We start from the raw sequence: 15,290 nt of genomic DNA on the forward strand, positions 1-15,290 counted from the left end.
TTCATACAACCTTCCAGTTACTGGCCAAACACTCTAACCGCTAGGCTACCTGCCCCCTAGTGTGCGTGTGTTTTAATATATATATTTTTTTTAATTTAACCTTTATTTTACTAGGCAAGTCAGTTAAGAACACATTCTTATTTTCAATGATGGCCTAGGAACAGTGGGTTAACTGCCTGTTCAGGGGCAGAACGACAGATTTGTACCTTGTCAGCTCGGGGGTTTGAACTTGCAACCTTCCGGTTACTAGTCCAACTCTCTACCCACTAGGCTACCCTGCCGCCCATGTGCGTGTGTGCGTGTGTGTGTGTGTGCATGCGTGTGTGTGTGTGTGTGCATGTGTGTGTGTGCGTGCGTGTGTGTGCGCGTGTCCGATTTACCTTTGGCGGCTTATTGCTTTGTTTTCAGATTCCTTCCACAGCTGTTTGTACAGTATTTAATAGGCCTGCCTGTAGGAAGCTTGCCTGAGTCAGGTTATGCCTGGGTCATATGGTCATAATGGGAGAATTACACCAGTCTGCAGGGCACCAGTACCAGGCCAGCCTGCAGGACACCAGTACCAGGCCAGCCTGCAGGGCACCAGTACCAGGCCAACCTGCAGGACACCAGTACCAGGCCAGCCTGCAGGGCACCAGTACCAGGCCAGCCTGCAGGGCACCAGTACCAGGCCAGCCTGCAGGGCACCAGTACCAGGGCAGCCTGCAGGGCACCAGTACCAGGCCAGCCTGCAGGGCACCAGTACCAGGCCAGCCTGCAGGGCACCAGTACCAGGCCAGCCTGCAGGGCACCAGTACCAGGCCAGCCTGCAGGGCACCAGTGCCAGGCCAGCCTGCAGGGCACCAGTGCCAGGCCAGCCTGCAGGGCACCAGTACCAGGCCAGCCTGCAGGGCACCAGTACCAGGCCAGCCTGCAGGGCACCAGTAGCAGGCCAGCCTGCAGGGCACCAGTGCCAGGCCAGCCTGCAGGGCACCAGTGCCAGGCCAGCCTGCAGGGCACCAGTACCAGGCCAGCCTGCAGGGCACCAGTACCAGGCCAGCCTGCAGGGCACCAGTACCAGGCCAGCCTGCAGGGCACCAGTACCAGGCCAGCCTGCAGGGCACCAGTACCAGGCCAGCCTGCAGGGCACCAGTACCAGTGTAGAGGTCATTAAGGAGAAACACAGTACATGAATACAGAGAGAGGAACAGACAGGGGAACAGAGATAGGAATAGAGATGAACAGACAAGGGAACAGATAGGGGAACAGACAGGGGAACAGAGAGAGGAACAGAGATAGGAATAGAGATGAACAGACAAGGGAACAGATAGGGGAACAGACAGGGGAACAGAGATAGGAATAGAGATGAACAGACAAGGGAACAGATAGGGGAACAGACAGGGGAACAGAGATAGGAATAGAGATGAACAGACAAGGGAACATATAGGGGAACAGACAGGGGAACAGACAGGGGAACAGAGATAGGAATAGAGATGAACAGACAAGGGAACAGATAGGGGAACAGACAGGGGAACAGAGAGAGGAACAGAGATAGGAATAGAGATGAACAGACAAGGGAACAGATAGGGGAACAGACAGGGGAACAGAGATAGGAATAGAGTTGAACAGACAAGGGAACAGATAGTGGAACAGACAGGGGAACAGAGAGAGGAACAGACAGGGGAACAGAGGGGAACAGAGAGAGGAACAGAGAGGAACAGTGAGAGGAGCAGAGAGAAGAACAGAAAGAAGAACAGAGAGAGGAACAGACAGGGGAACAGAGAGAGGAACAGAGAGAGGAACATACAGGGGAACAGAGAGAGGAACATACAAGGGAACAGACAGGGGAACAGGGAGAGGAACAGAGAGAGGAACAGAGAGAGGAACATACAGGGGAACAGAGAGGAACAGAGAGAGGAACATACAGGGGAACAGAGAGAGGAACATACAGGGGAACAGAGAGAGGAACAGAGAGAGGAACAGAGAGAGGAACAGAGAGAGGAACAGAGAGAGGAACATACAGGGGAACAGAGAGAGGAACATACAAGGGAACAGACAGGGGAACAGGGAGAGGAACAGAGAGAGGAACAGACAGGGGAACAGAGAGAGGAACAGAGAGAGGAACAGAGAGAGGAACAGACAGGGGAACAGAGAGAGGAACAGAGAGAGGAACATACAGGGAACAGAGAGAGGAACATACAAGGGAACAGACAGGGGAACAGGGAGAGGAACAGAGAGAGGAACAGACAGGGGAACAGAGAGAAGAACAGAGAGAGGAACAGACGGGAACAGAGAGAGGAACATACAAGGGAACAGACAGGCGAACAGGGAGAGGAACAGAGAGAGGAACAGAGAGAGGAACAGAGAGAGTGGAACAGAGATAGGAACAGAGAGAGGAACAGACGGGAACAGAGAGAGGAACAGAGAGAGAGGAACAGAGAGGAACAGAGAGAGAGGAACAGAGAGAGGAACAGAGAGAGGAACAGAGAGAGGAACAGACGGGAACAGAGAGAGGAACAGACGGGAACAGACGGGAACAGAGAGAAGAACAGAGAGAGGAACAGAGAGGGAAACAGAGAGAGGAACATACAGGGGAACAGACAGGGGAACAGGGACAGGAACAGAGAGAGGACAGAGAGAGGAACAGAGAGGGGAACAGACAGAGAGAGAAACAGACAGGGGAACAGAGAGAGACCAGACAGGGGAATAGAGAGGAACAGACAGGGGGACAGAGAGGGGGACAGACAGAGAGAGAAACAGACGGGGGAACAGAGAGAGACCAGACAGGGGAATAGAGAGAGGAACAGACAGGGGGACAGAGAGAGGAACAGAGAGGGGGACAGACAGAGAAACAGATGGGGAACAGAGAGAGACTAGAGAGAGGAACAGACAGGGGATTAGAGAGAGGAACAGACAGGGGGAAAGAGAGAGGAACAGACAGGGGGACAGAGAGAGGAACAGATAGGGGGACATAGAGAGGAACAGAAAGAGGATCAGACAGGGGAACAGACAGACAGAGAAACAGACGGGGGAACAGACAGGGGAATAGAGAGAGGAACAAACAGGGGAACAGACAATGTAACAGACAGGGGGACAGAGAGAGGAACAGACAGGGGAACAGAGGGGGACAGAGAGATGAACAGAGAGAGGGACAGAAAGGAGAACAGAGGGCTTTCAGTAACATGGGATTCATTTTTCACACACACTGATGAGGAGTGAACTCGTGGTATTCATCTTTGCCCTACGGAAAAGTAGGAGAGCGGAATGGAGTGTTTGCGTGTGCCCTTTAAATGCTATTAGCCTGGAATATCTATTATCTGACTCTTGAGTTACCTTTACTCACCTGAGTTCTCCCCTGTTGAGGTAAGGCATGGCCTGCGGATCACAGAACTCATCCCAGAGAACGGCCCAGGCCAAACTAATCAAAGGCATATCAGAGGTAGATTAGAATTTCGGGCTCGACCTCCAGGTTTACCCAGAATTCAATGAGGGCTTGGTTAATGACTTGTGGCACTGGAACCTGAATTTATTTGGACTGCTACGCAGCCCAGCTGATTGGATCCTAGGTTGCCGCGAGCAACGGTGGAATATAATCTATTGAGCCAGGGTTATCCCTGCCAGAGATGGAGGAGAGTACCTGGAGAGAAGAGCCATACAGTCTCCCTACACACACACACACACACACACACACACACACACACACACACACACACACACACACACACACACACAAAGAGACAGAGGCACGCACACACACACACAGAAAACACACACTCACATTATTTTGCCAGTGGATACTTTTTAAATGACATTGTGTGTCCGAACTGTTCAGAGAATACTGAATCTGGATTATTCAGTGTAATAAACATCCAATAAGTAAAATTCCTCAGGTTACTAAATCATCTTCCCATATTGCTTCTCTCTCTCTGGCAGTGATACACTATGATTCCACTGCTCACTTCCCAGTCTTCACTACTGTCTGAATAAAATACGGCCTCTGCTTTGTCTCCTGTTCCCTGATGGCCAAAGAAACGTTGACAAAGGCATCATGTATAGGCCATCTCAACAGAATCTCCTCTGTTGTTGTTGGTGTTCATGAGATCACAATCCAACTCTGTTTTCTATGGTATGATGATTGCATGTGTATTTTGGTGTCAATTGCACTTGAACTCCATGTTGTATTGTGTGTGTGTGTGTGTGTGTGTGTGTGTGTGTGTGTGTGTGTGTGTGTGTGTGTGTGTGTGTGTGTGTGTGTGTGTGTGTGTGTGTGTGTGTGTGTGTGACACCCAGGAGTGTCGTCCAAAGCAGTGGCGGGCCTCCATCCTCCAGAGGAGAGATACATTGTCCATCAGAGAGGTCAAGGAAGACGACATCGGCAACTACACCTGTGAGGTCACCTTCGGTGGCTTTGTGGTGCACAGGACCACCGAGCTCACTGTCACAGGTAAGATGGAGTGAGGGATGCAGGGGTGTACTTGTTTAGGATATTACTTCTTTGTTCTGCACCGCAGTTCTTCTTTTTCACTTTTCTCCATTCTACTTTTTTGCGATAGTGTTGTATGTTGGTTGTAGGAGATTCTCTCTCTCTCTCTCTCTCTCTCTCTCTCTCTCTCTCTCACATATACACCAACAACATCTTATATCTTCCCTTCGAATTTCAATATATTATGACTCATTAATTACGCTTGGTTACAGGGTTAATTACACTTGGTTACAGGGTTAATTGCGCTTGGTTACAGGGTTAATTACACTTGGTTACAGGGTTAATTACACTTGGTTACAGGGTTAATTACGCTTGGTTACAGGGTTAATTACGCTTGGTTACAGGGTTAATTACACTTGGTTACAGGGTTAATTACACTTGGTTACAGGGTTAATTACACTTGGTTACAGGGTTAATTACGCTTGGTTACAGGGTTAATTACGCTTGGTTACAGGGTTAATTACACTTGGTTACAGGGTTAATTACGCTTGGTTACAGAGTTAATTACGCTTGGTTACAGGGTTAATTACACTTGGTTACAGGGTTAATTACACTTGGTTACAGGGTTAATTACGCTTGGTTACAGGGTTAATTACACTTGTTTACAGGGTTAATTACACTTGTTTACAGGGTTAATTACACTTGGTTACAGGGTTAATTACGCTTGGTTACAGGGTTAATTACGCTTGGTTACAGGGTTAATTACGCTTGGTTACAGGGTTAATTAGGCTTGTTTACAGGGTTATTTAGGCTTGGTTACAGGGTTAATTAGGCTTGGTTACAGGGTTAATTATGCTTGGTTACAGGGTTAATTATGCTTGGTTACAGGGTTAATTATGCTTGGTTACAGGGTTAATTATGCTTGGTTACAGGGTTAATTAGGCTTGGTTACAGGGTTAATTATGCTTGGTTACAGGGTTAATTACGTTTGGTTACAGGGTTAATTACGCTTGGTTACAGGGTTAATTAGGCTTGGTTACAGGGTTAATTAGGCTTGGTTACAGGGTTAATTATGCTTGGTTACAGGGTTAATTAGGCTTGGTTACAGGGTTAATTATGCTTGGTTACAGGGTTAATTATGCTTGGTTACAGGGTTAATTATGCTTGGTTACAGGGTGAATTATGTTAATTATGCTTGGTTACAGGGTTAATTATGCTTGGTTACAGGGTTAATTATGCTTAGTTACAGGGTTAAAATAGAAACAACTCAACAGTTAACACACACACACATCTCTCTACAGTGCTGTGGCCTCCTGCTGGTGTGTTAATTGCTGTTGGAGTGTTGGCCCATAATGCATTTCTTGGTCCAGATCAGCACATTAGCAAGCTGACCACTGAGGCCCCTTGTACAGAGAGCCAGGACCAAGGTCAAGGACCAACGCACACACAGGCACGCCTACGTGAATACACACACCCTTGTATACACACACACTTGCATACACACATACTGTACACACACACACACACACACGTATGCAAGCACACACACCTTTGCACGCATGTACGCACACACACACGCAAACATGCACTTACAAGTCCACTGCACATGTACATTCTCCACAATGAGACACACAAACACACAGCCGTGCTCAGTCAGCCTTAGCTGCAGGGTGAGTTCCAGGGTTGAGGGCACGCTCTACTCGGAGCAGCCCAGGTGTGTGCTCCGCTGGCTGGGCATGAGGCAGTGGAGCATGGGTCTCTGCTGGTTCAACTGTGCTGATTAGGGTGGAAGGAAAGGTTAAACTCTGTTTTTATTTCTCTCTTTCTTTCTTTCTTTCTTTCTTTCTTTCCCCTTTTTACTCTCTATCGGTCCTCTCTCTCTCTCTACAGCTGATAGGTCGTGACTGGCTTGGTTTGTTCTGTGAAATTCAGGAATCAGAAGAGTCCCTAGCAGCTAAAGGAGTCTATGTAGACCATACTGTTGCTACTGTTTACTAACAGTTTCCCAAGGCCTGGTTGAAGGCCTGTGTATTCCAGTGTAGATCTCTGTCTCCATTTCTCTGTATATCCTGATATTGATAAGGCTGGTCATGAGGCTTGGGCGGTATACCGTTTAAACCGCATTCTGGAGTATTTGGAAATAGCCAGGGGATGGTTTTTCAATACTGTTTAAACTGTTTATTTGTTTTTTTCAATACATTTCAATATTCATATCTACTTTTTAAGTAAATGCCTGCAGTCAACTTGTGCAATACATTAGGAGATAACGTTCTTCATTTCACCTGTCACATCATTGTTCATACTGAAGCGTACTGGTAGTCTCCAGTCACAGTGTTTGTTTACAAGCACACAACAACGAGAGGCCGGAGCCTTGCTAGTCACTCACTGTTGTGCAGCACTCGGCATGTGATCTAGTTACAGTATAGAGTTCACAACTTAATGTTTGCCTGCTAGATATCTCATAACTATCAAGTTAACTGTCTAAAATGCTCTGCAGTTGAGCATTTGTTTTGGTCATTTATTAGCTAGTTAGCTGTCTACCTAAGTGGTTAGTTTCTTCCAAAATCAATCTTTGCTTGGTAACATCAGAGTATCCCCTCCTGGATGAAGAGCCTTGCTGTCTAATATTTGTTTTGTCCGTACAGCAAACTGTGAGTAGTACAGTGCCTTGCGAAAGTATTCGGCCCCCTTGAACTTTGCGACCTTTTGCCACATTTCAGGCTTCAAACATAAAGATATAAAACTGTATTTTTTTGTGAAGAATCAACAACAAGTGGGACACAATCATGAAGTGGAACGACATTTATTGGATATTTCAAACTTTTTTAACATATCAAAAACTGAAAAATTGGGCGTGCAAAATTATTCAGCCCCTTTACTTTCAGTGCAGCAAACTCTCTCCAGAAGTTCAGTGAGGATCTCTGAATGATCCAATGTTGACCTAAATGACTAATGATGATAAATACAATCCACCTGTGTGTAATCAAGTCTCCGTATAAATGCACCTGCACTGTGATAGTCTCAGAGGTCCGTTAAAAGCGCAGAGAGCATCATGAAGAACAAGGAACACACCAGGCAGGTCCGAGATACTGTTGTGAAGAAGTTTAAAGCCGGATTTGGACACAAAAATATTTCCCAAGCTTTAAACATCCCAAGGAGCACTGTGCAAGCGATAATATTGAAATGGAAGGAGTATCAGACCACTGCAAATCTACCAAGACCTGGCCGTCCCTCTAAACTTTCAGCTCATACAAGGAGAAGACTGATCAGAGATGCAGCCAAGAGGCCCATGATCACTCTGGATGAACTGCAGAGATCTACAGCTGAGGTGGGAGACTCTGTCCATAGGACAACAATCAGTCGTATATTGCACAAATCTGGCCTTTATGGAAGAGTGGGAAGAAGAAAGCCATTTCTTAAAGATATCCATAAAAAGTGTCGTTTAAAGTTTGCCACAAGCCACCTGGGAGACACACCAAACATGTGGAAGAAGGTGCTCTGGTCAGATGAAACCAAAATTGAACTTTTTGGCAACAATAGAAAACGTTATGATTGGCGTAAAAGCAACACAGCTCATCACCCTGAACATTCTATCCCCACTGTCAAACATGGTGGTGGCAGCATCATGGTTTGGGCCTGCTTTTCTTCAGCAGGGACAGGGAAGATGGTTAAAATTGATGGGAAGATGGATGGAGCCAAATACAGGACCATTCTGGAAGAAAACCTGATGGAGTCTGCAAAAGACCTGAGACTGGGATGGAGATTTGTCTTCCAACAAGACAATGATCCAAAACATAAAGCAAAATCTACAATGGAATGGTTCAAAAATAAACATATCCAGGTGTTAGAATGGCCAAGTCAAAGTCCAGACCTGAATCCAATCGAGAATCTGTGGAAAGAACTGAAAACTGCTGTTCAGAAATGCTCTCCATCCAACCTCACTGAGCTCGAGCTGTTTTGCAAGGAGGAATGGGAAAAAATGTCAGTCTCTCGATGTGCAAAACTGATAGAGACATACCCCAAGCGACTTACAGCTGTAATCGCAGCAAAAGGTGACGCTACAAAGTATTAACTTAAGGGGGCTGAATAATTTTGCATACCCAATTTTTCAGTTTTTGATTTGTTAAAAAAGTTTGAAATATCCAGTAAATGTCATTCCACTTCATGATTGTAAAGCAGAATACCTCCCAAGCCAAGCTGGATACCTCCCAAGCCTACTGGTCATTGTTCTTGTAGGAAACAAGGCACCACTCCTTTCTCACTGAGCTGGAACAGGGAGATATACACTTCTCCAACAACACCTCCTGTTGGACAAGGCAGGGACGTGATCCCGGAAGCCAAGCTTCCTAATTAATAGGTCATTGATGACCAGTGTTTTGTCCCCGGAAGAGCTCAATAAGAATGAGGCCGATAGGAAATAGATACACAACAATTCCCTTTATCACCGCTCACATCACGGCTGTGTGTGTGACTGTATGTGTGTCCGCGTGCTCGTGTGTGCAGTGTACCACTGTGTGTGTGTGTATGTGTGTGTAGTACTGTATGTTCAGCACGGTGTGTTCTGCATGTCGGATTGCTTGTGTGTTCATTTATTTCTACTGTGTGTGCAGTGTGTACTGTAGAGTATGTCATGTGTGTGTGTGTTTCTGTGTGTGTGCCTCTGTGCGTGTGTCTATGTCAATCAAATTCATTCAATCAAATGTATTTATGAAGCCCTTTTTACATCAGCCGATGTCACAAAGTGCTGTACAGAAACCCAGCCTAAAACCCCAGACAGCAAGCAGTGCAGATGTAGAAGCACGTGTGTGTGTTTGTTAGCATGTCAGTGTGACCTCAATGTAATGGTCGAGGCCATAAAAACTTTATGGAGGTTATAAATACAGAGCTTCCTGCCTAATGACATAGAGGAGGGAAGGAGAGAGGAGAGATGGGGAAGGGAGGGAGGGGGAGGGAGGGAGGGAGGGAGGGAGGGAGGGAGGGAGGGAGGGAGGGAGGGAGGGAGGGAGGGAGGGAGGGAGGGAGGGTGAGAGGAGAGAGAGAGACGGAGAGAGAGACAGAGAGAGAGACAAAGTGAGACAGAGACAGAGACAAAGTGAGACAGAGACAGAGACAGAGAGAGAGAGAGGTAAGCAAAGTGTTAAATGTAACATAGTGTATGTAGCACTTTGTCTCTTTCACAGTCCATCTTTCGCAGTCTTTTTGTGTCAGTGTAGAGGTTGATAGCTAAAGCTCTCACATCCTCTCTGCATGTCTGCCTACTATATTTGATGTCACAGCTCCTAGGTTCTGACACAAACATGCTGGCCTCATAGGAGGAACTAGAAGCCTTCTGAAATCAAATGTACTGTCAACACACACACACACACACACACACACACACACACACACACACACACACACACACACACACACACACACACACACACACACACACACACACACACACACACACACACACACACTGCCTGAGGTCTCTCTTCGTGTTCACAGTAATGGAGTGTCAGTGACTTGTCAAAAACAAGGGGGAAGTAATTGTGTGTGACACACAAGTCTCACAGTGGGGTGTGTTCCCTATCCTAACCTTAACCATTAGGGGATGACAAAATACATGATGCTGGATCCGTTGTTGGGGGTAACTAAACTACACTCATCCTGGTAGTGCAAGTGAAGTCTTCACAACAAACAACACATCTCCAGTCATTGTGGGCTGCAGTCCTGCTGGTTTTCCATGTCCCTGGTAGTTCATTCCTACATGTCTAAGCTGTTGGAGGGGGGGGGGTTCTAAGTTGACATCTGACATTGTTTTTAGATGGTCATACTGTGAATCATTTGGTTATTTGATTTTTAATTTTAGGACCCCTTTAGGTATAATCAAATATATACAAAAATGATTTGATCAATTATTTAATTTGGCCTTTACTACTAAAGCCTGTAGAAACATGGAATAACACATTGAAAAATGCCAAAAGGACAGCCCAAAAATAAATCATGAGAAACAAGGTTTTTAAGTGTTTGTCCTAAATCTAGGAGATCTGAGAAAGCTCAGGATATATATATATATATATATATATATAGGAGGCTTCTTGCCATGGATCATCACTGGGCTGGAGAGACACACAGGAGGCCTGGTTCTGGGAGTGGGCACAGGATACACTGGGCCGTGGAGGCGCACTGGAGGTCTCGAGCGTGGAGCCGGCACAACCTGTCCTGGCTGGATGGTTACTTTGGCCCGGCACGTGTGGGGCTCAGGCACAGGACGCACTGGGCTATGCAGACGCACCGGAGACACAGGGCGCAGAGCCGGCGCAGGATATCCTGGGCCTTAGAGACATACTGTCGGCCAAATGTGCTGAGCCGGCACCCTCCGACCTGGCTGGATGCCCACTCTGTTACCTTCAAGTAGGTTTTGGTTTTGCTAAGGCGTTGTAGACGGGGATGGTGGATGGTTGCTAAGGTGTTGTAGACGGGGATGGTGGATGGTTGCTAAGGCGTTGTAGACGGGGATGGTGGATGGTTGCTAAGGGGTTGTGGACGGGGATGGTGGATGGTTGCTAAGGTGTTGTAGACGGGGATGGTGGATGGTTGCTAAGGTGTTGTAGACGGGGATGGTGGATGGTTGCTAAGGTGTTGTGGACGGGGATGGTGGATGGTTGCTAAGGGGTTGTGGACGGGGATGGTGGATGGTTGCTAAGGGGTTGTGGACGGGGATGGTGGATGGTTGCTAAGGGGTTGTGGACGGGGATGGTGGATGGTTGCTAAGGGGTTGTGGACGGGGATGGTGGATGGTTGCTAAGGGGTTGTGGACGGGGATGGTGGATGCTTGCTAAGGGGTTGTGGACGGGGATGGTGGATGGTTGCTAAGGGGTTCTGGACGGAGATGGTGGATGCTTGCTAAGGCGTTGTAGACAAGGATGGCGGATGGTTGCTAAGGCGTTGTAGACGGGGATGGTGGATGGTTGCTAAGGCGTTGTAGACGGGGATGGCGGATGGTTGCTAAGGCGTTGTAGACGGGGATGGCGGATGGTTGCTAAGGTGTTGTAGACGGGGATGGTGGATGCTTGCTAAGGTGTTGTAGACGGGGATGGCGGATGGTTGCTAAGGCGTTGTAGACGGGGATGGCGGATGCTTGCTAAGGTGTTGTAGACGGGGATGGTGGATGGTTGCTAAGGTGTTGTAGATGGGGATGGCAGATGGGTGTAAGTATCTGCGTCCGGTGCCAAAGAGTTCATGTTTGAATCCAGTGAGATTTTAGATTTAAAACTATCCTAAACCTTAACCATTCAGAGTTCATGCCTAAACTTAACCCTAAACACTCTGAAATTTGACGTTTGGAAAACATGGATGAACGTCTAATTCTGAGACTGTGAGAGCTTGTTGCCATTACACCAACCCACAAAGACAAGGAATCTATAGTCATCAGGCCTACGTCGTCAGCTCTCTATTAAACCTATCACTACATACCATAGGACCATTCCAGCTTATTAAAAGACTGTACCATTAAGCCATCTGCACTATAAAATCCTTACCAAAGGGCTAGAATTAGGTGATCTCATTTCAGCTGTAGGGTGTAGGGTTGATTCCCTTATTAAAAGTAACCCATCTTCCCCTCAAGTGGGCGTGAGATTATCTACAGTATATTTTATCACTTCCTGATTAAACCAACACATCCCGGACAGCATGCGTAAAAGGCCAAACTTCATCTGGCGGACTAATGTTGTAGTTTATTTAATAGGCTAGGAGGATGGAGGAGGTTATTAAGTTGAACTGGTCTTCTACACAGTGCAATACAGACTACCCTTCGCTGTGATCCTCATTTGATCTGGTGAGAGTGTACAGTCTCTGTGTGTGGGGGATGTGTGTTTTTTACCCCTATTTTACCAGGTAACTTGACTGAGAACACGTTCTCATTTACAGCAACGACCAGGGGAATAGTTACAGGGGAGAGGAGGGGGGATGAATGAGCCAATTGGAAACTGGGGATGATTAGGTGACCATGATGGTATGAGGGCCAGTAGTGGGATGCAGGGTTGTCTGCTGCTGCAAACTGGATGTGTGTGTGTGTGTGTGTGTGTGTGTGTGTGTGTGTGTGTGTGTGTGTGTGTGTGTGTGTGTGTGTGTGTGTGTGTGTGTGTGTGTGTGTGTGTGTGTGTGTGTGTGTGTGTGTGTGTGTGTGGATCTATCCAGAATAATAGTTTTAAAGACACTGGGACAATGGGTCCACCTCAGCCTAATATACTTCCTTATCTCTCCCAAGTTGGGGTTTAGAGGCCCATAGGAAGATACGAGAGAGGGTCTTCTCCTGTACTACTAGAACAGACCCTGGTGTGCCTGTGTATACTTGAGTGCACACGTGCGGGTGTAGAGACTGGGTGTGTGCTGGTGTGTTTGTGTTGAGTGATACTCTTGATATTTAATAGAACATCTGAATGATTTCTGTTCATTTCTCCAGTTCTCCCTCATGATGGGATGGTGATGCTGTAATGCTATAACACCAGATAAATGTCCTGTTCACAAGATATGTTGCTCTCTCTCTCTCTTCTGCAGGGAGACAGATATAGTAGAGGAGAAAATGAGAGAGAGAGAGAGAGAGAGAGAAAGAGAGAGAGAGAGAGAGAGAGAGAGAGATTATCCATTCGACAGGGGAAAGCAGAAATAGTTTGTGTGTGTGTGTTTGTATTCTGCACACTCCTGTGTGTATGAGAGTGTGCTTGTGTGTGCTCTGCATGTTCCATGTGCTCTGCGCATGTGTGTGTGTACATGACTCTAAACACACTATTATCCCAGTCTTTATCCAACAAGATCTCACAGTTTGACATCAGTAATCAAAGTTGCTGTATTCCAAAAATTAAAGGAGAGCCACACACTCTAGGAGCTCAGATGCAATAATTCAATGACCAATGTTTCGACAGACAAGCTGTCTTCATCAGGGTCTAATGACTAACACTGCGGTGTGACTAGTTTATATAGTGTCAAAGGACACACACGTGTCTGTAATCATGGCCGGGTGTGGCCTGATATCATTGGTTAATTCTCAGATATAAAAATAACATATCAAAAACATGATTGATAGCATGCGATCACAGATACAATGTGGCTACATTACATATGCCTACAAACATTTACAATGAATAGCAAAATCACAATAATCACAAGAATGGCTTCAGATCAAAGTCTTTGTTGAGGCCAAAGGGAGCAAGGGTCTTTAAATGAAAGATCCAGACAGCCTCTCGCTTTAACAATAAATTGTCGAGGTCACCCCCTCTCCTAGGGTGGGTGACATGTTCGATGCCAATATAAACTAGGGACGAATTCGAGTGGTTCGCTTCCAAAAAGTGGGTAGCAACTGGATAAGTCAGTTTTTTGCACCTAATGGTGCTACGATGCTCCGAGATTAGTACTTTTTATTCGCGCTTTGTTTCACCCACATAATTTCTACCACAAGGACAAGTTATAAGATAAATAACTGCCTTAGTGGAGCACGTAATAACACCTTTGATTGGGATCTGTTTCCCTGTTTGTGGGTGTTTGAAGGATCTACATTTATAAGTGCCATTGCATTGAGCACAGCCATTACACTTGTAGTTTCCATCCAGTAGGGGCATAAATAGACGTTGTGCAGGGATATCTTGGGGTGGTAAAATCAGAGTTTACCAATTGATCTCTGAGACTTCTGCCCCGCGAGAATACGACCAAGGGAAGGTCTGAAAACACATTACCGATACTGTCATCGGATCTTAGAATGTGCCAATGTTTGTGAACGATTCCCTTCATTTGTTCACAGCACTTTGAATAGCGGGCAGTTAGAACGCAAGAATGCTTCTTTTTGTGAGACTGTCCTTGAAAAAGATCATGTCTCGGTTTGTTTTGAATTTTCTCATTTGGCAGTATTAATCTAGCCATTTTTGTACCTCCTCTCCTTGAATTTTCTTTGCATCTCAGCCGTTTTTCTGTTGAAATCTGATTGTTTTTAGCAAATTATTTTGATTGGACAGAATTGGCTGTAGGGCAAACTGTTTTTCAAGGGAAGTGGGTGACAACTATCAGCCCTCAACAAACTGTTACTATCAGTAGGTTTCCTACTGATCAGTGTATAGAACATGATCCTCACACAAGATCAGAAGATTAAGGAAACTGATTTGACTTGTGTCAGATTGTATAGTAAATCTCAGGTGCTCAGAACAGGAGTTAAGAAAAGCATGGAATGTGTGGAGCTGTTGTGCATCACCCCTCCATAGAACACAAATATCATCAATATACCGTTTCCAAATAATGATATTAGGCAAGAAAACATTTTTGAGAGGATTGAACATGGACTGTTTCTCCATGTAACCCATGCAAACAAAGTTGCTGAGGATATGAGATCATATTCTGTAATGTTAGGGTTGGATGACCTCATCATCTACTGTACCCTTCACCCTCATTAGTACCAAGACAGATTATCAACTCTCTCCTTTTTTCTGATTTCTCTCTCCCTCTCTCTCCTTTTTTCTGATTTCTCTCTCTCCCTCCCTTTCTCTCCCTTTCTCTCTCTCCCTTTCTCTCTCTCTCTCTCTCACTCTCTCTCACTCTCTCTCTCTCCTTTTTTCTGATTTCTCTCTCTCCCTCCCTTTCTCTCTCTCTCATGATCTCTCTCTTTTTCTCTCTCTCATGCTCTCTCTCTTTTTTTGCTTTCTCCGTCTCTCTCTCTCTCTCTGCCCCACCCCCTCTGTAGTTCTTTCCCCTCCTCCCTGTTCTTCACTACTTCCCAGACTCAATGCAGGCCAGGGTTCACATTGTTTTAATTAAATTAAATTGACATCAATCTACACCTAACAAATGAAATTTACATCCTCCGCAATTAATCTTGCTTGGCCTCACACCACAAATCGACCCACCAACCCCCAATACTTCC

General features: G+C 46.1%; 1 protein-coding gene across 4 annotated transcripts in view; it reads left to right on the forward strand.

Moving 5' to 3' along the window:
• Window positions 1-15,290, forward strand: part of LOC112238580 (interleukin-1 receptor accessory protein-like 1-B) — a 462,784-nt gene that overhangs the window by 212,527 nt on the left and 234,967 nt on the right. For all 4 annotated transcript variants that reach the window (XM_042319851.1, XM_042319853.1, XM_042319852.1 and 1 more), the window contains exon 5: window positions 4,267-4,420. In XM_042319851.1, coding sequence (XP_042175785.1) covers window positions 4,267-4,420 — 154 coding nt within the window. The remainder of the gene's footprint in view (window positions 1-4,266; window positions 4,421-15,290) is intronic.

This window comes from Oncorhynchus tshawytscha, linkage group LG03 (genome assembly GCF_018296145.1).
Source record: "Oncorhynchus tshawytscha isolate Ot180627B linkage group LG03, Otsh_v2.0, whole genome shotgun sequence".
Lineage (NCBI taxonomy): Eukaryota > Metazoa > Chordata > Actinopteri > Salmoniformes > Salmonidae > Oncorhynchus > Oncorhynchus tshawytscha.